The sequence below is a fragment of the Cervus canadensis genome, chromosome 4 (assembly GCF_019320065.1).
Source record: "Cervus canadensis isolate Bull #8, Minnesota chromosome 4, ASM1932006v1, whole genome shotgun sequence".
Taxonomy (NCBI): domain Eukaryota; kingdom Metazoa; phylum Chordata; class Mammalia; order Artiodactyla; family Cervidae; genus Cervus; species Cervus canadensis.
Window position 1 is genome coordinate 3,598,402 of NC_057389.1, and position 27,414 is coordinate 3,625,815.

Consider the following 27,414-nt stretch of genomic DNA (forward strand, 5'->3'; position numbering starts at 1 on the left):
CCGTGGTTCACTCTGACGCACGAGATGGGAGAGCCGCTGAGTGAGTCCATTCTGAGAGTTCTTAGCCAAAGGAGAAACTTTTTCTTTCCTTTTTAATGGGGCTTCCCTTGTGGCTCAGTTGGTAAAGAATCCACCTGCAATGTGAGAGACCTGGGTTCCATCCATGGGTTGGGAAGATCCCCTGGAGAAGGGAAAGGCTCCCCACTCCAGTATTCTGGCCTGGAGAATTCCATGGATACAGTCCATGGGGTCGCAAAGAGTTACAATCTATTGCAGTAATCATTTCAGAACACACATAAACCATCACACTATAAACCTTAAATCTATACACTGATGTATGTCAACTGTATCGCAATAAGACTCTGGGGCGTTAGGGAGAAAAAAAGACCAATCTACAGGGTCAGGTAACTTCAGGAAAGCCCAGGAACTGGAGAGAGCTAAATGAAGGAAAAGGAGAGGGCGCTGAAAGAGGAGGATTGGTTCAGGCCATACAAGGAACAGCCAGAGTTCTAGGGCCTATTGCTCAGCCCACAGACAGGCAACTATTCCTCCCCCAGAGCAGACAAAAACAAGCAGAAAAAATTAACCAGAGAGCCTCTGGATGCAGAGACACCAGGCAGCTTACCAAAACCAGGAGGATGAACTAAAACATGACTCTGTGAACTCAATCTACTTTCTCTACATATTCCCGTAACAGAGTAGTGAAACAAAATACAGGACATCAGTTAAATCTGAATATCAGATAAAAAATGGTCTTTAGTGTATGCATCCCTGGAGGAGGAGATGGCTACCCACGCCAGTGTTCTTGCCTGGGGGATCCATGGGCAGAGGAGCCTGGCGGGCTGCAGTCCACGGGGTGGCAGAGTCGGACACGACTGAGCGACCGGGCACACACAGGGTGTGCATTTGCCAATCACTGCACGCGAACCTAACTGGAGATCTGTATTTTAATTCGCCAGATCCGGCAACTCTACCTTCAGACTAGAAACTAGAGCAACGTTCTTCAGGGAACCTCACTGGCCCAGGAAAGGAAGTTAAAGATATTAACATGAGTTCTCAGCGAAATCAAAGATCTTTACCAGATCATACACACCACACACACACATTCCCCATAAGAAACAGAGTTTCCGCTACAATTTACTCAAATCCTAAGACTCGTGAGTGCAAGAAACACACTAATTCTAACTTTTGGAAGTAAAATAAAATTTTCTTAACTTTGAATAAATACAATGAAATGTGAAGTAAGACAATGGAAACAAACAGAGCAAAAATCCAAGAACTATTAAGGTGTGTAATATTTCATCTTTAATGCCTTCAAAAGATAATGAGCAGTACAATACTGACCTTTTACAGCCCTTAATTTTTAATTTTATATATTTTATAAAATGAATAATAATAATATAATCTTTAAGTTACAAAACCATATTGTTTATTCAAAGAATTTTATGTCATTAAATCATCAGTATATTAGCATTTTAGTAATGAAATGACAGCAAAGAACAGCTACAAGTTAAAATATTCCATGTGACTATACTAATGACTCACAGAAGAATTCAGGGAAGGTGGGTTATAAAGAAAGTGTGTGCCAAAATGATAAAACAGCAGGGCTCAAGGGACGCAAGGAAGCAGGGTACTTAAGAAAATAAAATTTGTAAGAAGGGTTCTCAAACCTGACTAATCATTAGAATAATCTGGACATCTACTGGGGAAAAAAGATTTCGAAGCTCAAAAATTTCAGACCTACTGACCCAGAGTATTGGGAGATGGACCCAAATCTTACAGTTTCTGAAATTTTCCCTGTGCGATTCTGATAGCCAGGAAGATTCTGGAACCACTGCTTTAGAATGCTGACTTAGGTGTGCTTATTCAACAGTATGATCTATTTGCTTTAAGGACAATTACGATGCTACAGACGATAAATGATGAAATTATTCTTCTTACCTTGGATACATTGCTGACATAATTCATTTGGATAGTAGTTTCCTTATCAACTTGATTACAAAGGTTCTGTAAAGTAGATGCATATTCTTTATCACTTTTTATCCTCAGGGCCATGAATTTCTTCACTGTCTCCAGTAACCGTAACTCCCAGTCTTGCAATTTTAACACAGCTTCGTGTGAGTTCTTCAGGTCACTCCCAAACCCCATGTTTGTAAGGCACCGTCTTATCCTCCACACTGCACAACTGAGCCTTCTAGTCAGCACATATCTGTGTATGTAAACAAAAGGAAAAGAGTCTTAAATCAAAAGGAAATTAATCTTCAAAGCAAAGTTATGGCCCACTTTTTTGGAGTGGAAAAAAAAAAAATCACTATAACTGAATGTTTTCCCCCAAAGATCAGGAACAAGATGAGAATGTCCAATCTCAGCACTTCGATTCAACCGTGTTCTAGTCAGTACAATGAAGGAAATGAAACAATTTCCATTGAAACTGGGAAGGAAGAAATAAAACTATCTTTACTTACAGATGATATGACACTGTATTAGAAAATCCTAAGTACAATTTTACAAGTATTAGAACTAATGAATGAGCTCAGTAATATTTCAGGGTACAAGTTCAATATGCAAATATCAACTGTATTTCTATACTCTAGCAATGACCAATCTGAAAATAAAATTTAAAAACAATTCCATTTACAACAGCATCAAAAAGAATAAAATACTTAGGAATAAATTTTGCAAAATAAACACAAAACTTTACTCTTAAAATTTTAAAACATTGTTGAAAAATGCAAAGAAAACCTAAATAAATGGAAAGACTCATGTTCTTGAATCCAAAAGACTTAATATTGTTAAAGAGGCAATCCTGTTCAATTTGATCTACAAATTTAACTCAATCCATAGTAAAACCTAAGCTAGCTTTCTTTTTTTTTGCAGAAATTGATAAACTAATCCTAAAATTTACTTAGAAATGCAAGGGAGCCAGAATAGTCGACCAAACAAAAAACCAAAACACCATGAAGAAAAAGAACAAAGTTGGAGGACTCAGAATTCAGAGCCACATCCATTTGACGGAGGAAAAAAAAAAAAGTCTTGTCTACTACAGATGCTGGGACGATTGAATTCCACACACAAAAGACTTCAGCAAGATGCCTCCTTAGACCATATACAAAAAAATTAACTCGAAAGAAATCACAGATTCAAATAGAGCTAAAACTGTAAAACTCTCAGAAGAAAATAAAGTAGTAAATCTGTGACCGTGGCTTAAGACAATGGCTTCTAGATATGACACCAAAAGTACAAGAAACAAAATAAAAATATATAAATTTGGTTTCATCAAAATTAAAAGCTTCTATACTTCAAAGGCCAACATCAATAAGTGATAATGCCACAGAACGGGAGAAAATATTTACAAATTATGTATCTGATAAGGAGTATCTATCTGGATTATACAAAGATTTCTTAAACTCAGTAACAACATGACAAACTAATTAAAATGGTCAAAAGACAGATATGACTAGACATTTCTCCAAACAGAATTTATAGATGTCCACTAAGCACATGAAAAGATGTCCAGTATCACTGGCCATTAGGGAAATACCAATCAGAACCACAATGAGACATCATATCACTAGGATGTCTACAATAAAAAGACAGATAATATCAAATGTTGGAGACTGTGAAGAAATCAGAACCATCATATATTGGTGGTATAAATTTAAAATAGGCAGTTCCTCAAAAATTAAACACAGAGTTATCATATATGACCAAGAAATTTCACTCTTAGGCATATACTCAAGAGAAATAAAAACATATGCCCACACAAAAACTTGTATATGAATATCTGCCAAATGGTCATCAGCTGATGAGCGGATAAATCAAACATAATATAACTATACAAGGAAACATTATTTGACAATGAAAAGGAATTGATACGAGGTAGGGCATGGATAAACCTTGCAAACATCCTATGTGAAGAAGTCAGACACAAAAGACTGACATGTTGTACTGTCTTCTTATATGAAATGTCCGAAATCTACCTTTAGAGACATAAATCAGATCAGTATTTGACTAAAGCCGGCAAATGTGGGAAGAAATGAAGGGTGACTGCTAAGATAATGAATTTCCTTTTGGGGTCAGGAGAGTGCTCCAAAATTGATTGTGGCATGGTTGCACAACTCTATGAACAATAAAAGCCACTAAACTATACAATTTAAATGGGTGAATTATTCAGCATGTGAGTTATATCTCAAAGTTGTTTAAAAAATCATAAGAGCATAACTTATAATCATCTAAAGGTCAGTGGGGCTTCCCTGATGGCTTAAGGACACTCCATAAGGATGCTCTCCCACAGAAGCAATCACCATTGAAAAGTGTGAGTCTTGGTTAACAGCCACTGATTAGGAAATATAGAATAGTTAATGGGCTTCCCTGGTAGCTCAGCTAGTAAAGAATCTACCTGCAATGCAGGAGACCCCGGTTCAATTCCTAGGTCGGGAAGATCCCCTGGAGAAGAGATAGGCTACCCACTCCAGTATTCTTGGGCTTCCCTGGTGTCCAGTTGGTAAAGAATCCGCCTGCGATGTGGGAGGCCTGGGTTCAATCCCTGGGTTGGGAAGATCCCCTGGAGGAGGGCATGGCAACCCCACTCCAGTATTCTTGCCTGGAGAATCCCATGGACAGAGGGGCCTGGCAGGTTACAGTCCGTAGGGTCATAAAGAATCAGACATGACTGAGTGACTAAGTCCAAAGGTCAATTATCAGAAAATTACCCCACATCTATTCCTGATTGTTTAATATAAATCCCAAGAACTATGATAGAATTTATTTTCCCCTCCAGCCTCCTAGAATTTCAGGCAGTGAATGTTTCAGGGTCAGTTAAAAGAAAGAAACAAAACACATCTTTAATTTTTAGGTCTGGCTCATATCAGAAGTCAATGTAATTGAGCTGAAATCCTCTAGGCTAATCAGAAAAATGAGACTGCTCTCTCTAACCTCAGTGATACACATTTAAAATGATGATAAAACTGTGAGTTTTCCAAATAGGAAGCAAATTTCAATTTTTTCCCAACTGAAAACTATTCAGTTTTATAATCAAACAAGTGGGGGATAGGAGGGAAAGATGATGGGAAAATATACTTCATCAAGGTTTCCAAAGTAGCAACCAGGACACTAAATGGACCTTAACATAAATAAGTCAATACAAGTAACTGACTCATCCACTTTAATATCAAGTAGGAGAATTCCAGGGGCTTCCCTGGTAGCGCAGTTGGTAAAGAATCTGCCTGCAGTGCAGGAGACCCTGGTGCGATTCCTGGGATAGGAAGATCTCCTGGAGAAGCGATAGGCTACCCAATTCAGTATTCATGGGCTTCCCTGGTGGCTCAGAGAGTAAAGAAGCCACTTGCAATGCAGGAGACATGGGTTCAATCCCTGGGTTGGGAAGATCCCCTGGAGGAGGGCCTGGCAATCCAGTCCAGCATTCTTGCCTGGAGAATCCCATGGATAGAGGAGCCCGGCGGGCTACAGTCCGTGGGGTCAGAAAGAGTCGGACGTGACTGTGTGACTAGGCACCTAACAGGATAATCCCAGTCTTTTCACTCTGTAGGCGGCAGCTTTAAAAATGTACTCTGATAAACTGTATCAAAAGAAAATTTTGATAAAAAAGAAAATTTTTCTGTTACTTTACATATAGCTCAACTAAGTCTCAGTGAAGATATACTCTACCTCATACCATGTTTTCAATGGAAGAATAAGAAGCACTTTTTTCCAGACAAAGAAAGGTGAAACATTTTGCTTTTTTAAGAAACTATTTCTGAGACAGTGTTTCAGTTTATTCTGTAACTTAGAATAAATATCACTTCTGCTTCTAAATGCATCTAGCTGTGGTCTAAGCTTTGACAATAATTTTTTTCTCTCATTATTAGGAATTTCAAAAGAAAGATGAAGAGCTTAGGTGAATAAAAATGGAAACAGAATCTGGCAGCTGAGAAACACTCCAGCCCACTCTAAGGACTTGCTTATGTACACCAATATCCCAGGTCAGGGCAAATATAAACTAATTTAATATATGGTACCAACCAGTCCATCCTAAAGGAGATCAGTCCTGGGTGTTCATTGGAAGGACTGATGCTGAAGCTGAAGCTCCAATACTTTGGCCACCTGATGCGAAGAGATGACTCACTGGAAAAGACCCTGATGCTGGGAAAGACTGAGGGCAGGAGGAGAAGGGGACGACAGAGGATGAGACGGTTGGATGGCATCAGCGACTCAATGGACACGCGTTTGAGCTTAACTCGGGAGACAGCTGAGGACAGGGAAGCCTGGCGCGCTGCAGTCATGGAGTGGCGAAGAGTCAGACATGACTGAGCGAATGAACAACAACAAACGTTTGATGAGAAAAAGAAAAAACTAATGAAAGCTGGAGTAAGCCAGTAAAGTTTCTTAGACATGGCGTGATGTGAGCCAAGATTTGAATAACCATGATTTAGATTATAAAAGATCAAAAAGGAAATGCATTCAGGAAGCAATATAGAGAAAATAAGTGAATGGGGCAAAGTAAAAAAGAAATGTCTCCAAAATCAAGCTCTATGTGGCAAACAGTGGCATGCCAATTTATCTCTTCCTATTCTAAAGTTCAGGAAACTAGTAAGGCTTAAACTCCTTTAGTTAATTGGTGTTAAGGCAAAATGACAAAATCATGAATGTGATGGATTAAACGATTAACTTGCTGGTGCTAGTTATACAAGTGTGTTCAGGTTGAAAAATTTCATAAAGCTGAGCATCTGTGATTTGTATACTTTTCTATATGTATGTTACAGTTAATTAAAAGAGAGAAATATAGATTTTAATATGGAAGCTAGGTATAAAATAGATTGATGAGAGCAAAAATATAAAAACAGTCATAAGAAGGAAAATTAATAAGTCATTATAGCTATCAGTTCAGTTCAGTTCAGCTGCTCAGTCGTGTCCGACTCTGCGGCCCCATGAATCGCAGCACGCCAGGCCTCCCTGTCCATCACAAACTCCTGGAGTTTACTAAAACTCATGCCCATCAAGTCGGTGATGCCATCCAGCCATCTCAACCTCTGTCGTCCCCTTCTCCTCCTGCCCCCAATCCCTCCCAGTATCAGGGTCTTTTCCAATGAGTCAACTCATCGCATGAGGTGGCCAAAGTACTGGAGTTTCAGCTTCAGCTTGAGAAATGAGGACCCACCATTGACAATGTCAATGAGAGGCAAAAAGAGGCTTGACCTGGTTAATGGATTTAAGGAAGAGACAGATGATACAGGACAAGTTTAAGGCTTTTATAAGAAATGAAGATAATATCAATAGAAGTGGAAAAATGAGAATATGGAGCTACTTTAAAGAAAATACATTCATTTCAGCAGGAAATAAATGCTTAGGTAAAGCATCAAGGCTAAAAGACACAAATCTGAGAGTCAAGTGCTTAAGTGATAAAACTAAGACTGAATGTTGACAGAAAAGCAGAGCATTAAGGACAAAGCCCATGAGAATCTGTCAGCGGAGGAACTGGAGGAAAAAAGCCAAAGGGTAGAAATTAGGTAAGCAGAAGAATAAAAGAGGTTTGACAGTTACAGACACTGAGATTTAAAAAAAGCAGTTGTTAGCAATGTCAAATGTCAGACAGAGAGATGAAAACTGCAGAAAGTCATTATTAGAATTTTCAGGTAACGCCATCACGGTAAAAGAAGTACCTCGGAAGCTCCTATCACCAATAACTAACAAAAAGAACAAAAAATTGTTAAGGAAAAAAAGCAAAAATTTAAACACACCATCAGCAAGTAAAGGAGTACAACTTCATGCCACATGTTTCATTACACAGTTTCAAAGGGAAACGGGGGGAAAGTTCTGGCACTCTAGGCAGCATGCAAGTGTGCCCCAAACTACCCAACTTCCAGAAGATATCCTGAGGAGGAAGAAATAACAAAATCCTGAGAAGTCACACTGGATACCCCAACATGAAAAGAGGCAGCAAAGACCAAATAGGCCCACCAAGGGAAAAATCAAGAAAGCAAAGAAGGAAGCTTCTCTGGACCAAGGCAGGACCTCAGAAAATGCAGGGAGGGCAGCCTTGCCTTGCCATTTTCCAGGGCTCTGTGAAGAGCTGGTGGATGAAATGAGACCCAGGAGCGCAGGATGGTCAGTGGACTCTCAGGACAGAGAGTGTGTCTCAGGGCTCCGGACAAGGCCAAACTCAGGCCCCGCCAATACCTCCCCAGCCCTCGATCACCATGCTCACATGACAAGTAAGCCAAAATTAAAAGTAAGACCTTCTAATCCCGTGGACAGAGGAGTGCAGTGGGCTACAGTGCACAGGCTGCAAAGGTTTGAACACAACCGAGCGACTGAGCAGGCAAAAGTAAAACCTAGCTTCTGATCCAGGTAGCACGGCAGAGGCCATCTTCCCCAGGTCCGCCCCACGAGACACAACTGTCAACACTGGGAAAAGCAAGAGGGACAATCAAAGAACTCTGAAAAGCGGGGCAAAGAGGTACAGCCCTTTGGCCCCAGGACTGGGAGAACAGCGCAGAGGCAGGGTGTCCGGGGCTCCCCTCGCCCAACAGGAGAAGGTGGTCCATCCCTGGCTGCCCACCCGCTAGTCTGGGGACAAAAGGCCATCGGGGAAGGCCAGCTCCCCCGGGATCCCACGGGGCTCCCTCTGGCCACATCAGGCCAGCCAGTCACCATCAGCAAGGGAGACAGACAGTGAGCCTCCCCAAAACTAAAGAGCCAGGAGAGGCAGCTTCCTTCCATCAGGGCCTGAGAATCCCCCTTTCTGCCAGGAGAAACGGAACGCGGCAGGAAGAACCAGCAAGAGGGACCAGGCCACAGCAAGAGCCCACCGCAGGCCTCTCCGCCCCGCAGGCCGCAGGCTCTCCTGCCCCAGAAACTCTGGAGCAGGTGTACGGAACTGGCCGGAGGGCTGCGCTGCAGCAGGAGGTCCCGTCCAGGAAGCCCCTGCCCCCTGCGAGTCTAGGGTGCTCCCCTCCTGCCCAGAGAAACCCGATCTCACCCCGGCCCTAACCAACCAACAGCCAACAGGTCAGCCCAAGAAAAACGTCTTCTACTCCCTCAAGCTGCACCAGCAAGGACCAGCGGGAGCCCTAGGGACACCAGATCAAGCAAACTGAAGTAACAGCACGCAGACCCCGAAAACCAAAACGTCACTGGGACCACAGCCCGCAAGGACAGGCCAACAACTGCATGCGAAATCTCAACAGTCATGGACTGCCTGTAAAAATAAAAGATTGAAACAGGCCCCAGAGTCTCCTAACGTAATAGACAAAACATTGAGGCTTCAGTTGAAACTCATGTGTCGTATGAAGAACCAAGAAAAAAAAAATCACAGTTGAAACAAGACGAACAACTAATACCAACATCAAGATGAATCAGATGTTGGAATTATCAGAAGAGGATTTTTAAATCAAACACCATAAGAAATGCTTCCACAATCAGTTATAAATTCTCTTAAAACAAATGCAAAACAACAGTTATAAATTCCCTTAAAACAACTGTAAAAATAGGAAATCTAATAGAAGAAATTTTTTAAATATATGGACATTATAGAAATTAAAAATGCAATAACGGGAATAAAAAACCTCACTAGATGGGCTCAGGAGTAGACAACAGAGGATACAGTGAATGTAAGAATAGAAGAATAGAATTCAATCAATCCAAACAAAAAGAGAAAACAAACAGAAAATAATAATAATAATAATAAAGCCTTGGGGACCTGTGCGGCGGTAACAAAGACCCAACATTTGGGGACCTTCCCTAGCATTCCAGTGGCTAAGACTTCACACTTCACCATAGGGGGTGAGGGTTCAATCTCTGGTGGGAGAATAAGATCCCATATGCCATGCAGCCAAAAAATAAGCAATATTCTAAAGTCTTAAAAAAAAAAGGCCCAACATTTGTATCATCTTGAGTTCCAAAAGAAGAGGAGAAAGCAGGGCTGAAAGAGTATTCAAAGGAGTATGTGGTTCTTCACGAGTCAGAAGTCACGACAGCGTGGTATCAGCAGAGGACAGACAACAGATCAACAGAAGAGAGGAGAGGACCCAGAAATAGACCCACACAGACACGTTCAACTGTTTGTGACAAAGGTCCAGAAGCAAGACAACAAAAGAAAACTAGCCTTTTTAATAAATGATACTGAAGCAATTAGGTAACTATAGGCTAAATAAAATAGAAAAAATGAACCCTGACCTAACACCATACACAAAAATTAATTCAAAAGAATCATAAACTTAAACATAAACAAACTGCAAAACTTTTAGAAAAAAGAAACCAGAAGCAAAATCTTCAGGATCTCAACCTAGGCAGAGTTCTTAGACTTCAAACAAAACACACAATTCAAAAAAGGAAAAAATTGATAAACTGGGCTCATCAAAGGTAAAAAGGCTGCCCTGTGAAAGTACATGTGAAGATAAGAAAAAGACAAGCCATAGACTGGGAGAAAATTTTGCAAACCACATCTGACAGAGAACTAGTACCTAAAATTCATAATAGCTCTCAAAATTTAACATTTAAAAACAACCACAATCCAACTAGAAAATGAGAAGACAACAGACATTTCACAGAAGAGGATATAAAAATGGCAAATGAACACATGAAAGGATGTTCAACATAAACCAGCCACTGGGGAAATGCAGTTAAAACCACAATGAGATACCATGACAGAATTATCAGAATGGCTAAAATAAAATATGACAAGACCAAAGGCTTGTATGGATATGGAAAAACTGGGTCATTCATTTGCTACTGGTCAGTAGACAAGAAATGGTACAGCCACTCCAGTTTCTGATAAAACTAAACATTCAACACCTTATAATTCAGCCATTGCACTCTTGAACATTTATGCATAAAAATGAAAACACACATTCACACAAAAACCTGGACCCAAATGTTCACAGCAGCTTTATTTGTAAAAGCCAAAAGCTGGAATCAGCACAGAGATCCTTCAATAGGTGAATGCATACCATGGAATACTATCCACATTAAAAAGGAACAATCTATTGACACAGACAACAACTTGGATGAATCTCTAGGGATCCTGATGAACAAAAAAAGTCAACTGGACAAAGTTATATACTCTATGATTCCATTTATATAACATTCTTGAAGCGAAAAATCTTGGGAAAAGGACAGATTAGGGGTTTCCAGGGTTTAGGGTCTGCGGAGTAGAAAAGGGAGTAAGCGTGGTTATAGAAGGGGAATACCAAGGATACCAGAAGTAGTGTTGGAACTGTTCAGGGTCTTGGTGGTAGTGGTGGATACGTGAATCTAGACTGGTAATAAAATATTACAGAGCTTAACATACACATAGCAAAGGGGTACAATTAAAACTGGAGAAATATACGAATAAGATCCATGGATTATGTCAATGTTAATGTGCTGGTTGTCATAGTTTTACTAAATTTTACTAAGAGGGGAAATGGGACCAAATATAAAGGGATGATTATTTCATATGACTGCATATTAATCTACAATTACCTCCAAAGAAATTTCAGTTTTAAAAAAACTAATGCCCGGACCTCAAACTACTGGTTGGAGGAAGACCAATAACGTGGAGAGCATGTCACAAACTTAGGTACTTTCTTCCACAGGTAATAGGGCAGAGCTGCCTAGGTCAACCACAAAGAAGGCGAAAAAAGAAAAATATAAGGAAATTATACAGTCATGTTGCAGACAAAAATTACAGAGACAGAGCGCCGGTGGCAGTATAATACAGACTTATTTGTAATCTGAGTTCCAACTGGGCAAGGAATTACTCTGTTCTCTTCCCCCACTAAGCTCTTCAGTGCTTGAAACAGCGCCTTGCATAGTACACAATAAAAATCTGGTACATGAACTAACTGGTTGAATTTCCCCTGCCTTATACATGCATCTCCACATGCCCTACAATCCACACTTAGCCCTCCTAATTCTTTAGGACACTCAGTGATTCTAGATATTAATTCTATCATTACTTGGAATACTAAGTATTACATTTACAACCCTGATCTATAGGTTAGAATTCAAACCCCTTTGCCTGGTAATCCAAGATGGTCTCAGGTCGCCTTCCACCCTCAAAAACAGCACGACTTACCCCCTACGGGCCCTTGAACGTCCCGTGATCACCCTCTGCGCCTTTGGGGATGCTGTTCCTTCAGTCTGAATGTTTTTGTCCCTCGTCCACCTGGAGAACTACCAACAGCTAAACTGTACAGCCATTTTCTCTGTGAAACCTTCTCTGACCGTCTGCACAACCATCACTACCCAGGACGACTTAGGTGTTCCTTTTTCTCAGCTCCCAGGGATCATGTATGCACATGTGATTAATGTAACACTTCTCAGAGTATAATTATTTCTTCAGGTGTATCTCTCCCATCATACTATGATCTACATGAAAATAAGAATATTACAGGGTTTTCATCTTTCTATCACTGGGGCTGATATTACTACCCATATGCAACAGGCATTCAATTTATCAAATAATTGCAAGAGCGAATTCATTTTTAAAAAGATTTATAAATGAGATTTTAAAACAAAAATTTCTGTAATTTAGTGGATAGTAAGCACAAATTGGGGCTTCCCTGGTAATTCAGTCATGAAAGAATCTACCTGCAAGGCAGAAGACTCAGGTTTGATACCCGGGTTGGGAAGATCCCATGGAGAAGGAAATGGCAACCCACTCCAGGATTCTTGCCTGAGAAATCCCATGGACGGAAGAGGCTGGAGGGCTACAGTCAGGGTCTCACAAGAGTCAGACACGACTTAGCAACAAGTAACCACCAGGTACACGTCAGGCAGAAATAGAGTACTATACAAAAGTACATGTATGTTATTAGCAAAGATGCTTATTTTAAAATACCATCTTTTTAAAAGGTAGAACTAATAAAAATCCTAAAAAACTACTGACTATTTAGATTTATTTAAATCTTTCTTATGTATTGGTATTCGGTTTGGTATTTAGGATCAAGTAAGTTATCTCTAATTTTCAATTCACCATAAATAGTAATTAAAAACTTTAAAAGAACCATTAAAAATTGACATATTTTCAAAAATTAGAATTTCATTTTGCATAAAATACATCTATAAATACATACTGCTTAGACAAAAACTGACATTATTAAACAGCAAACTATGAAACAGATACCTAGTTTCTTTGGCAGGACAATGGAATTCCAATGGCATATTTTATAAGGATGTGTGTAAGTATCTGTTCTAAAATGCCTCTTGATTTTCAACTTTTGGCTTCCCAACAGGCAATTTTTTTTTTTTTACATCCTCCAAATATACACAGATGAAAATAACATTTTTATATAGCATAAGGAAAGTTTAATCTGTATTTAATACTTCCTTTCAAGTAAGGGGAATTCATTTTAACACAGATGGTATACTGTAGTCAAAAATATTTCCTTAAATATTTCCTTTTTTAACACTGAAAAAAATTCAGATATACCATGGAAGATATGCTTATTTAGAAAAATCAAAAGAAAAGTGAATAAAAGCTATGTAAAGAACAGGAAGCCTTTCATTCTTCCCCCAAGACAGATTTTCACAAGTTAGAGGAAATTAAATAGAGTTTGAATCTATAATCCTTAATTAATAAAACCCATCAAATTAGTTTATGGTTCAGGTTACTTTATCAGAATCTGTTTGTTCATTGATAAAGACTATAAAATCATTAACCAAAGAACAAAAATAATTACTTAACGGTATTTCTTACCTTTTATATGCTTCAATACTGACAGAAGTTAAGAAACAGTGACTATCTTGAGCAGAATTTTAAGCTGCTTGCAGTAAGACAGAAAAAAGGTCACAAAAAGCCACCGAGTGTGCGAGTAATAACCACCGTTACAAACCAAACAACTGACCTCACATGAATACAAAACGAGGTGCTTTTTCAGAAGCAATTAAGCAGGCAGAAATGAATGGTCACCAGAGTTTAACTACAAAGACAACATCATTCATTACCAGTTAATATATACTGACCTTGACTACCTTTCAGATATGGTACCTAAAACTCCTCCTACACTTTCCTTATTTCAAAGTGTCGCTTTAGATTAATTCAAAATAAAAGATGCTTTTTTTTTTTTTTTTGGCTGGCTTTTAAACTTGTCTAATTGTTTCCTGGTTTTTTTAATTGGAGTGTAACTGCTCTACAATGTGGTTAGTTTCTGCTATACAAGGTGAATCAGCTATATAGAGCCCCGCCCTTCCAGCCTCCTCCCACTCCACCCAACCCTTAGGTCACCACAGAGCAGCAGCTTCCCACTAGCGATCCACTAGCTACTTTACACACGGCAGTGTATATATTCTGTGCATCCGACTGAAACCGCACTAGATTAGCAGACCGCCTATTGGAACAGCGTTAATAGACAATGATGTTTCATTAAGAGAGAATACTGAATAAATTCTGTGTGAGCTTATAAACAAATGAACAACATGTTTGCTTTGAAAATATATTTTTTTAATTTTAAAAACATACTTGAAATGCTGATATTTAAAATTATTTGGGCAGAGCAGGATTATTAACAGATTTTTTTGTGTTTTAAGCTAAACCAACAGGTATTTATTGTAATCATGGGAGTGATACTGTCAGCGATGAAGATAAATAAAAATCCTGGATTACTGCCTTCAAACAATTTACAATATGTTAAGAACAAATACAGGGAAGCCTGGCTCTGTGGTAAAGAGGCCACCCACCAAGCAGGACGCAGTTTCGATCCCTGGGTTGGGAAGATCCCCTGGAGAAGGCAATGGAAACCCACTCCATATTCTTGCCTGGGAAATCCCATGGACAGAGGAGGCTGGAGGGCTACAGTCCAAGGGGTCGAAAAAGAGCTGGACCTATTTGCTGGCATATTTCTCAGTGCCAGGAATATCAAAATGCAGAAAATTATAGCCCCTAGTCTCAAGAAGCTCACCACCTACTAGGGGTAACAAACAGGGAAACAAACAAATGCCATATAATTAAACCGGTTCACAAATACAGACCGGTTATAAGCTCAGTGGGGATACATCCAGAGACCATCAGCGAAGCCTTCACAGAACATGAAAGCCTGTTCATGTTCATAGACAAGGGAAAGGAAAGAATATAGCTGAGCACTCAAAAGACCTTTATTAAGAAGAAAACGTCATCTCATAATCATATGTGTGTCATGATTTACGCCTTAAACTCATACAATGCTGTATGTCAATTATATCTCATTAAAGCTAGAAAAACTACTGTTAATTTAAAAAAGAAAAGAAAATCCCTGGCAAGCCTTAAGGAATAGTTATGAAAGGAGCGCATGTACACGCATGTCTCTCTGCAAAGGTGTGCGTAGGAGGCGGCTTTGGAAACACTCTGGGTTGAAATCCTAACTCTAACATGTCATAGCTTCGTAACTGTGCATTTTAATTAACCTCCTAAAAGATCTTATCTTTAAAATAGGGACAGTAATACTGAGTTTGCAGGGCTGTTGTGAAGATTAGAAGAGATAAAGTATTTAATATGTGAGGCTTTGGAGAGACATTAAAAAGCAGTCATTGCTAAGAAGTCATGAGAGAGGGCTACACAAGACAGAACATGGAAAAGCAAGTGATGGAAGAGGGTTCCTTTCTAAACACAAGTCTGAACACAAGCAAAGACAGCAGGCGGGAAAGTAGAGACCATGTGTGTGAACCACGGCTAATCTGAAGGAAAACAGGGGAACAAAAGATTAAAAGGATCAAGTGTGGCCACACGGCATACAAATCTGTATGTCCTAACTTCTAAAAATATAAGTTATTTAGGTTCAGTTCAGTTCAGTCACTCAGTCGTGTCCAACTCTTGCGACCCCATGGACTGCAGCATGCCAGGCCCCCCTGTCCATCACCAACTCCCGGAGTTTACGCAAACCCATGTCCATCGAGTCAGTGATGCCATCCAACCATCTCATCCTCTGTCGTCCCCTTCTCCTCCTGCCCCCAATCTTTCCCAGCATCAGGGTCTTTTCAAATAAGTCAGCTTTTCACATGAGGTGGCCAAAGTAACTGGAGTTTCAGCTTCAGCATCAGTCCTTCCAATGAACACCCAGGACTGATCTCCTTTAGGATGGACTGGTTGGATCTCCTCGCAGTCCAAGGGACTCTGAAGAGTCTTCTCCAACCACAATTCAAAAGCATCAATTCTTTGGCACTCAGCTTTCTTTATAAGCAAACTCTCACATCCATGACTACTGGAAAAACCATAGCCTTGACTAGTTATCTAGGTACCTCTTGACTTATAACTCTTCCTATATGATCAACTATTATAAAAGAGCTCAATTTTCAAATTAAGGCCAATTTCTTTTCCTTTCAAAGAGAGTTACAACATAGGGAAAAATAAAAAATAATTTCTCTCACAGAACATTTCCGGTTTCCACTGAACAATTTCATCCCTGTTCCATATCCCAGGCTCTTGAACCAAAAGTCTCACCCTTCTCTGGTCCCTTATTTTTTTTCAGGTTTTATCTGAACCAATTCTAGCTCTAATTTCAGCACCTCAATAATAAATCAGTCTAAACTGCAGGTCGAACTGTTACCGTGGTTGCCTAGGGAAGGCATCTGTCTTTTTGCTCAGTGTCTCAATAAGACTTTCATCCATGAATTTATTCATCCAATAAGTACTTTTAAAATGTCTGCAATACGCCAGACACTGAGTGAGGTCCTGAGCACAGAGATAAGAAAAGTTCTGGCCGCAGCCTCAGGAAGTTTACGAGAAGAAAGGAAGAGCTCTAACATCAAACAGTGACTGCTCTAAGGAATGCCTGTACGAAGTGCAGTAAAAACGCAGAAGCATGACGGAGTCCCGGCTGAAGCAAAAGGAAGGAAAACCTGCACAGACAGCTCCAGAACGGTCAGAGCAGTGCCTTCCTCACTGCCCCTTTCTTCCCTTCCTCCCGAGCAAAATATGACTCTCCCCCCTTGGAAAATGGTGCTAAAATCTTACCTCCTACTTTCTCCCCACAAATCTCCACTAGTTCTGAAATGCCATGTAATTCTTAAAGAAAACCAACCAAATCTGTGAAACTCAAAAGCCAGCAAGGAAGGAAGGAAGACGACACCAACCGAAGGCCAGTCCTACGCAAGAACCAGAGAGAGCAGGCCCCGAGGCCTCTTCTCGCTGTGCTCAGCTCTGGAGGTCTCTACGCACTTGCTTATGCATCGCCGGCATTTCAGTCTCCTTCCCACTTGAAACTGTGCATTTTTAAAGATGAAAACGTAGGCTGCTACAGCCTTATAATGTCCACAGCGATTACATACATACTCCGAAGGAGAAACAACTGGTTAGGAGCTGGGAGTGGGCCATGGTGGGTGGGGGAGTAATTCCTGCAGATTTCTGTTGTTTTAAGCGAACTGTAATTGCCAGCTGGTGCCCATCTGCCAATGCAGGAGAAGTAAGAGACACAGGTTTGATCCCTGGGTCCAGAAGATCCCCTGGAGGAGGGGATGGCAACCCACCCCAGTATTCTTGTCTGGGAAATCATATGGACAGAGGAGTCTGCAAAGCTACAGTCAATGGGGCCACAATGAGTCAGACATGACTGAAGCTACTTAGCACACACACATGTACACCAGTGGGCTGGAAACAACATAAATCTCCTAGTTCTTTTTTTTTTATCTTTAACTTAATGCAACCAAATGTAAAAACTTCAGCAAATGTATATTTAAAGCTGGAATGATTAAAAAAATAAAAACTCAGAATAAACAATTTTATCTCCAGCAACCTTACAGAATTAGAAGGAAAAAGTAAAATGCAAATAAACTTTGAATGAATAATGTTCCATGAAACCAGGAAAGTCTCAAGAAAGATATGAAATATACATAAACTACATATTGTAAAAGAAAATATAGATAATTCATGAAAAACAAAAAAGGTGGGGACTGCTCAAGATTAAGAGACTAAAGAGATAAGACTCAAATGCAATGCATGAAACCCAACTGAATCTTGAATCCAAAAAACTCAAAAAAAAAAAAAATGTTCAGGGACAACTAGGGAGATTTGTATATGAAATATTACATTAAACATATTCTTAAGCCAATGCTAATTTTCTTAAATAAATACTGACATTATAATCATGCAAAAAATTATCCATATTCTTAGGAAATACATGCTTATTTTATATACTGTAATATAATGTGAGATATATATTTAATATATTTTCAAATGGTTTTTAAAATATATAAATATATAAAGAGAGAAAATGTAATGAAATGTTAACAGTGAGTGGACACAGATGAATGGTAGTATGGGTGTTCATTGTCCAGCATTGTCATTTTTGTCTGTAGCACCGAACATTTTCAAAATGAAATACTGATGGGGTGAAAGAGCATGGGAGGATGCCAGCTGGACAGAAGCGTCAGCGGTAAGGGCAGCACTAGTGTCAGCAAGCGGTAAAACTCGCGGTGTGGTCCTGGGCAGGTCACGAACCCGCCTTGGTCTCAGCTAAGCTAGAAGAGGAGGAAGTGGACGATCTCTGAGGTAACCGTCCAGCTACAAAATCCCATTATTCAACTACTTCTTCTAAAATTCAAAAGATAACCAGATGTGAAGAGGAAAAACACACAGGACTGTCAAAAAAAAGCATTTAAAACAGCTAGCCAAATGCTTGGCACATAGAACACAAACAATAAATATTAACTTCTGTCTATTGAAAATATTGTAAAACTCCTTCAGCAACAACAAAAAAAAGATAGATATGACTAATTAATTTATAACTTATAAAAATAAGTAACACAAAATTGGAAAGATCAACTGGCAACCCACTCCAGCATTCTTGCCTTGAAAATCCCGTGGACGGAGGAGCCTAGTAGCTACAGTCCACGGGGTTGCAAAGAGTTGGACACAACTGAGTGACTTCACTTCACTTCACTTTAATATCTATTCAATTTCTATTGAATTAAAAACTATGTCAGTTTGAGCCACAAGTAAAGCAAAACAAAGTATTAATTAGTACATGTAACAAATTTGTCAGATACTTTTATTTCCAGCACTAATGTTATTTGTAGCATCATAATTAATTTCCCTTTTGGAAAAACAACTAATCCTTGAGATAATGGGAAAGATAATAAACTAAAACGATTCTGTACCTGATGCTAGCATCCACACGGTTGCTCAAAAACCCAAAAATCATGGAGTCATCCTTTTTTTTTTTTAATTTGTTTATTTTAATTGGAGGCTAATGACTTTAGAATATTCTAATGGTTTTGCCATACACTGACATGAATCAGCCATGGGTGTACACGTGTTCCCCATCCTGAACCCCCTCCCAACTCCCTCCCCATCCCATCCCTCAGGGTCATCCCAAGAGTCATCCTTGAGTATGTTGTCTCTTTCTACACCAAAAATACCCATAGATATTTTACAAAAAAAAAAAAAAAAAGTATTCTCAAATTCATCCACCTCCCTCTTGTTGCCAGCATCTTATCAGGGCACCACTATCTCTCACCTTAGCTCCTAAAATTGTCAGCTTTTACCTTCAGCCAACTCAGGCCATTCCTCACATAGTAGCTACAATGATGATATCATATAAGGACAAAACAAACGACACACCAAACCTGTGAAAACCCTGAATATTTCTGTAACTTCTTCCTACCTATCTTGGTCTCTCCCACTATGTCAGCCACACTGAAGTTTTTTCTGCTTCTCAAACTCACCAAGCTCTTTCCTCCTTCAAAGTTTTTGTACCCGCTGTTCTTTTTTTTTTTTTTAATCCACTCAGCTTTACTGAAATATTATTGGCATACAACATATGCAAGTTTAATGTATATAATGTGATAATTAGATGCATGTATATACTGTGATGATTGTCACAAGTTTGGTTAACATCTCCATACCTTCACATAATTACAACTGTGTGTGTAGCAGGGGTCATAATATTTCAAATCTACTTTCTTAAAAATTTTCAAGCATACAACATTTTTAATTAAAGTCACCATGTTCTGCATTAGATCCCCAGAACTTACTCATCTGATAACCAGGAGTCTGTATTCAGACCAGCATCTCCCTATTTCCCCCACTTCCCAGCCTCTGGCAACTACAATTCCACTCTACTTCTACGAGTTTGGCTTTTTAAGATTCTGCACAAAAAAGCGAGAGCACACATCCTCTCTCTCTGTCTGACTTATTTCACTCTTCTGTTCCTTCTGATGAGAACGCTTCCACCACCGACACCATCACCTCCGCCCCTCCCACACAGCCGCCTTCAACAGCTCCTTCTCAGGTACAGGTTTCCCCTTCATACCAACTCCTCAGAGCAGCTTTCTGGGACCCCGCTATCTGAAGTGGCTCCTGAGACCGTATCTCCAAGTCATTTGCTTCCCTTCAAAAAATATTTACTGGAATTCATAATTATTTCTCCAGTTTATTTTTTTACCTGTCCCAATTTCTAGAATATGGGCTTCCCTGGTGTCTCAGTGGCAAAGAATCTGCCTGTAATGCAGGAGATGTGGGTTCAATTCCTGGGTCAGGAAGATCCCCTGGAGAAGGAAATGGCAACCCCACTCCAGTATTCTTGCCTGGAGAGTCCCATGGAGAGAGCAGCCTGGCGGCTGCAGCACAGGGAATCTCAATTGTCTGCCACGACTTAGTAACTAAACCACCACCAATAACAACCCCAAGAATATAAGCTATAAAGACAGGATATCCAGTTTATCCATCATTATGTCCCCAGAACCAATAAATTCTCTGATCTTCAAACAGAAGTCTATTACTGTACATTAAATGAGTGAATAAACAGTAAATGAATATAGGACTATGTTAAAATAATGGACTACTAGTGCTATTAGTAGAAATACAAAAACCAGAAAGAGAAGTAAGTCTTTGAGAAGAAAAATAAAATACACTGAATTTGGTGCCACATAGTTGAAAATATGGGACTGGTGGGCACACAGGTCAGGAAAGAGATACAGATTGGGCTTCTACTGACTGTGTTGGCTGAAAAAAAAAAAAAAGAGTAACTGCATCACAAATATTAATAGAATTCAGCAGGATAAGTGTCAAGCAAAAAAATAAGTAACACAACTATAAAATGACTGCAGCTTGCCTAGGCAGGAGAAAAACTGAACATAAAGAACACTATGAAATTAACACTATGAAATTAAGACAAGCCAAAACTGCTTCAGTTCGAGAAAAAAATAACACATGTATGTGTGTGTGTATATATTTAGTAATTTACTAAGAAGAGTAAAATAACCCTACCTTACTACTATCCGTTGCTGATCATATCCTAGCTAGAAGGAGCAGATCCATGTTGAAGGACAGTGCATTGGGGTGAGGAAGACACCTGAGAAAACGCGGAGTCAAGTCTCAGGGGCAATGACCACAGGTCTACGCAGAAAACATGAGCTGCCAGAAGAGACTCCACAAGTCAGGACTGTTCCCTACAGACAGAAAGCTAAAAAGGCCAGATGGAGTACGGTGGGCTCCTACAGGTCACCACGCTCACATGAAAACTCAGGATCTTGTGCTTACCTAGCTGGTCCATTCTCTGCTTCCTCTCTTCCCTTTCTTTCCACAACGTCCCCGTGAACAGAGCATTTTCTCTTCTCCCCAACCTGTACCTTCAGTTCTGAAAGGGTAATTCAGGTTTTTCCTCCATTTTCACAGCGTAAAACCAATTTCCAGTTTGAAACATATTAGAAGAAGCAAAATTTTGAATATTTATATGTAACATGTTAAGATATTACAGCCTAAGAAATAACTATGTAAGAAAAACTTAGCCAAAGGCTGAGAAGGCTTGGGAAGGATGCTCCCAGCAGACACCTCCTTGCCTGTCTAACGTGACTCAGTACGCCAAAGCAAGGCTCTGGCATTGGCAGTTCTCTCAGTCCCCGAAGCTGGGAGAATCTCTGAGACGTTCGCTGACCACTGACCCTCTTCCCTGTCGCTGACGCTGAGATCTGAGGCTCACCCCATCGCAGTTTCTCGCTTTTTGTCTCCTGCCTCCATGTTTCCAACCTGGACTTCGTGGTTTACAATCAACTCTTTTCTTTCAAGCTTCTCTTTTTTGTTTGCCTATTCTATATCCTGTCGTCTCCCCTGCTTCCTTCACTTCCACATGAATCACGTGAAACATCTAGATGTTACCAATAAACATCTCCAACCTTGGCTCAGAAAGTAAAGAGTCTGCCTCACTGCAGGAGACCCAGGTTCGATCCCTGGGTCGGGAAGATCCCCTGGAGAAGAGAATGGCAACCCGCTGCAGTATCCTTGCCTGGAGAACCCCATGGACAGAGGATCCTGGAAGGCTACAGTCCACGGGGTCGCAAAGAGTCAGACACAACTGATCCGCTAACACACATACTTCAACCAATAAATAACATTACTCCTTTCTTCCTGGTCAGGAAACTAACCAAATATATCAGGAATATCTTTCAAGTCTCTTACTCACCTAAGCATTTTACCCATTTCCAAAAGCATTCCTTCTTTGCCCCTAGATAGAGCATTTCACTCCCAGATTTGGCAAGGTTCTCAATGCTGGAATGGGTTGGACATCTGCATACAATGAAAGTATTACTGTATTCCTCTTCTTGCACTGAACTGTGATATAATTAAGGACGGGGATTATTATCAGCATTCCCAACACACAGTCAGCGCCCCACACACAGTCAGCACCCCACACAGTCAATCAGCGCCTCCCACACACAGTCAGTGCACCCCACACATAGTCAGTGCCCCACACACACAGTCAGCGCCCCACAGTCAGCACCCCACACACAGTCAGTGCCCCACACACACAGTCAGCATCCCACACACAGTCAGTGCCCTACACACAGTCAGCGCCCCACACACACAGTCAGTGCCCCACACACAGTCAGTCAGCGCCCTACACACACAGTCAGCACCCCACACACACAGTCAGTGCCCCACACACAGTCACTCAGCACCCCACACACACAGTCAGCGCCCCACACACACAGTCAGTCAGCACCCCACACACAGAGTCAGCCCCACACACAGTCAGTCAGCACCCCACATACAGTGTCAGTGCCCCACGCACACAGTCAGCCAGCACCCCACACACACAGTCAGTCAGCGCCCCACACACAGAATCGGCATCCCATACACAGTCAGCGCGCCACACACACAGTCAGCATCCCACACACAGTCAGTCAGTGCCCCACACAGTCAGTGCCCCACACACACAGTCAGCACCCCACACACACAGTCAGCACCCCACACACACACAGTCAGCGCCCCACACACACACAGTCAGTGCCCCACACACAGTCAGCACCCCACACACACAGTCAGCACCCCACACACAGTGTCAGCGCCCCACACACAAGTCAGCGCCCCACACACACAGTCAGTGCCCCACACACACAGTCAGTCAGCACCCCACACACACAGTCAGCACCCCACACACACAGTCAGCGCCCCACACACACAGTCAGTGCCATACAGAGTCAGTCAGTGCCCCACACACACAGTCAGAATCCCACACACACAGTCAGCGCCCCACGCACACAGTCAGCACCCCACACACACAGTCAGTGCCCCACACACACAGTCAGTGCCATACAGAGTCAGTCAGCGCCCCACACACACAGTCAGCGCCCCACACACACACAGTCAGCGCCCCACACACAGTCAGTTAGGGCCCCACACACACAGTCAGTCAGCACCCCACACACACACAGTCAGCGCCCCACACACACAGTCAGTGCCATACAGAGTCAGTCAGCGCCCCACACACACAGTCAGAATCCCACACACACACAGTCAGCGCCCCACACACACAGTCAGCACCCCACACACACAGTCAGCGCCCCACACACACAGTCAGTGCCATACAGAGTCAGTCAGCGCCCCACGCACACAGTCAGAATCCCACGCACACAGTCAGCGCCCCGCACACACAGTCAGTGCCCCACACACAGTCAGTCAGTGCCCCACACAGTCAGCGCCCCACACAGTCAGCGCCCCACACACACAGTCAGCACCCCACACACACAGTCAGCGCCCCACACACACACAGTCAGCGCCCCACACACACAGTCAGCACCCCACACACACAGTCAGTCAGCGCCCCACACACACACAGTCAGCGCCCACACACACACACAGCGCCCCACACACACAGTCAGTCAGTGCCCCACACACACACAGTTCAGCGCCCCACACACACAGTCAGTCAGTGCCCCACACACACACAGTCAGCGCCCCACACACACACAGTCAGTGCCCCACACACAGTCAGCACCACACACACACAGTCAGCACCCCACACACAGTGTCAGCGCCCCATGCACACAGTCAGCGCCCCACACACACAGTCAGCGCCCCACACACACAGTCAGCACCCCACACACACACAGTCAGCACCCCACACACACAGTCAGCGCCCCACACACAGTCAGTCAGCACCCCACACACACACAGTCAGCACCCCACACACACAGTCAGCGCCCCACACACACAGTCAGTGCCCCACACACACAGTCAGTGCCATACAGAGTCAGTCAGCACCCCACACACACAGTCAGAATCCCATACACACAGTCAGCGCCCCGCACACACAGTCAGTTAGGGCCCCACACACACAGTCAGCATCCCATACACATAGTCAGCGCCCCACACACACAGTCAGCATCCTACATGATACCTGTAACATTACAGCCACCAAACAAGCGTTACCGAATGGATGAAATTCCAAGATGAATTACGACTTGCTCTGGTGTAAAGTAAGGCTTTAACAAGTGTTGTAATATTAAATGATAAAATCAGTACTTAAAATGGTATTTAAGTATGACAATTTTAATCATGACTTCTCTCTTAAACTGCTTTCAATAGAGTATCTTCGGTCTTACCTCCAATATTATAGTAAACAGTATTACTTATAGATTTCCAAGAAACAAAAATGTAGTGAATGTGTACCTAAGTGTACACATTACATATGTCATCCAATTCCACTTCAAACACAGACTTCAAAATTACTGGACAATTCATTTAATTTAAAATTTTTTCAGCTTCTCTATCAGCAAAGGAACTTGAGAGTTGTCTAGAATTCCATATTCTAGTCTTTCACTGTGATAAAGAAACATGACTTTCAAAGACCTAAGAACATGAAAGATAACTATTCAACTGGGACTTCATATCTGACATTGAGAAGCGGCAAACGTCTTGCTTAAGGAAGTTAGTGAAAGTACCCACTTGTTACTTATGCATCACTCTTTTAACTCAAGTCTTTTCTGTAATCTTTATTATTCAATAAAAATTCAATATTATTCAATGAAAAAGTCATATTTTCCACTTGAAATAGTTTGGGTTAAAAATAAGTAACAGCTTTCATGGTAGTATCTCTAAATGGAATATTTCCTTGTTCAAAGAAACCCATGAGTAAAACTTACATTCCTTGTATTACTTCAAAGGTATTATTATCCTTATCAGAGCTCAGTAAAGGTTTCTATAGACAAGTGAAAATGTATAATAATTACTTTTTAGGTCACCTTAATCACCCCCACCAACTTGGTCAACTGCACAGGCTACCACCTCTAACTCACACTCGTTATCAAACCCAGCTCCTATTCCCTGAACGCGATCTCTTTGTGAGAGGACAAGGCTGAGACGGGAGAGAGACACGCGCGTTCTCGGGCCGTGCCAGGCCGCCCTGCAGCTGCATGCCTGAAAGTCAGCACCGGTGGTTCTCTCGCCTCACCCCAGTCCTGGCCCTACTTCTCTTTCTAACCTGTACTTCTCCTACTTCTCTAGTCAGGAATGGCCCAATTCTGATAAACCAAAATCTAACTCTGACAAGCCAAATATCTAAAATTAGGCAATGAATTCCAATTTCATTTTATATTCACTTAAAAAATCACGTTTTCAAAGAAAATTTCTTGTTCGTGACATGACATCAGGTGAAAAATAGATCGGGTAGGAATGTCTATATACAATAAGGGCCTAAGTCTTAAAAAAAGGAAGTTGCAGGCTTCCCTGGTGGCTCAGTGGTTAAGAATCCACCTGCCGACACAGGAGACACAGGTTCGATCCCCGGTCCAAGAAGATCCCATATACCACGGAGCAACTAGCCCCGTGTTTCAAGACTATTGAGCCTGTGCTCCAGAGCCCAGGAGCTGCAACTACTGAGCCCGCGCGCTCCAGAGCCCACGCTTCACAGCAAGAGAAGCCACCGCAACGAGAAGCCCAAAAAACGCAACGAAGAGTGGCCCCCACTCACCACAACTGGAGAAAAGCCCACACTGCAACACAGACCCAGCAGGGCCAAAAGCAAATAAACACACTTCTGAAAAAGGTGAAAGCTGCACGTGTATGCGCTAGACCTGTGCTGTCCTCACTTCCTTTCTTTGGTCTTATACTCTACTGGGCTCGGCTGTGTCCAGCTCTTTGCAGCCCAATGGAATGCAGCCCACCAGGCTCTCCGTCCATGGAATTTCCCAGGGAAGAATACCGCAGTGGGCTGTCATCTCCTGCACAGGATCTTCCCGACCCGGGGATTGAACCCACGTCTCTTGCATCTCCTGCGTCGGCAAGTGTATTCTTTACCAATAGCACCGCCTAGGAAGCCCCCCTTCTTTTGGCAGCAGCATTTCACAACTTTCTTCTGTTGAACTACCCTTCTTGGTTGTCAATCTCTGTCGTCTGGGTGGCACTAATCATTCCCTCTCTTAAGTTCCTGGAATAGGTGCAGGTGGAACGGGCATCCAGGTCTGGACCACCACTATATTCCCTGCCCCAAGCAGTAGTTCAGGGATGAGCATGTGACCCAATTGGACCGATAAGACTCAATCGAAAAATTCTATAGGAACTAACCGGAAAGACAACTTTCAGCTGAGATTGCTAAACTATAAAGAACACAGTAAGTTCCCACCTGACAGTGAGCCAACCCAAAGAAGGACCAAGAGACGACAAGAGGAACAAAAACTCTGAAAACATTCTGTCTCTAGATTTAATCACACCTTTAGTTCAGGTGAGTTCAGACGTAGCTGCTGGAATTCGGAGTTACTGCGGGGAAACAACTCTCTCTGCATTTCTCAAGTCCCTCCTCAGTCAGAGTCTCCTAAGGAAAAGATACTACAAGGATACCTGTATAACAGATAGACTCACAAATAGAAACAGTAACTCCCTAAAGATAGGGACCTCCAACGAGCTTTAGAGAAATAAAGCCCTTTCCTTCCCTTCCCTGGAAGACATTGACTTTACATTCTTTTCTTCACACATTTCTTATGCTACATCACATTTTTTACTCATATTGACCAATATTCTAGGTTAATAAGTCTAAAGACTTATTAACTTTCCCTCTTTAACTTATTAACTTTTCCCTCCCACTTTCCCTCTTTCCCCTACAGATCCACTCAGTGAGTAATCTCTCTCCCTCTGCAGGGTGTTCTCAGCCCCATTAGTCTTTTACACTTAGTAACATGAGGCAATAAACTACTTTTGGTGGTTTAATCACTGAGTCATGTCTGACTCTTGCGACCCCATGGACAGAGGAG

General features: G+C 41.7%; 1 protein-coding gene across 7 annotated transcripts in view; it reads right to left on the reverse strand.

Moving 5' to 3' along the window:
- The window catches only part of FER (FER tyrosine kinase), a 447,462-nt gene that overhangs the window by 409,004 nt on the left and 11,044 nt on the right, over window positions 1–27,414 (reverse strand). For all 7 annotated transcript variants that reach the window (XR_006268870.1, XM_043464502.1, XM_043464503.1 and 4 more), the window contains one exon: window positions 1,942–2,209. Coding sequence is in view for 6 of the 7 variants with exons in the window: in XM_043464502.1 (XP_043320437.1) it covers window positions 1,942–2,148 (207 nt within the window). In the remaining variant the exon portion in view is untranslated. Of the gene's footprint in view, window positions 1–1,941; window positions 2,210–27,414 lie in introns of those variants that run through there.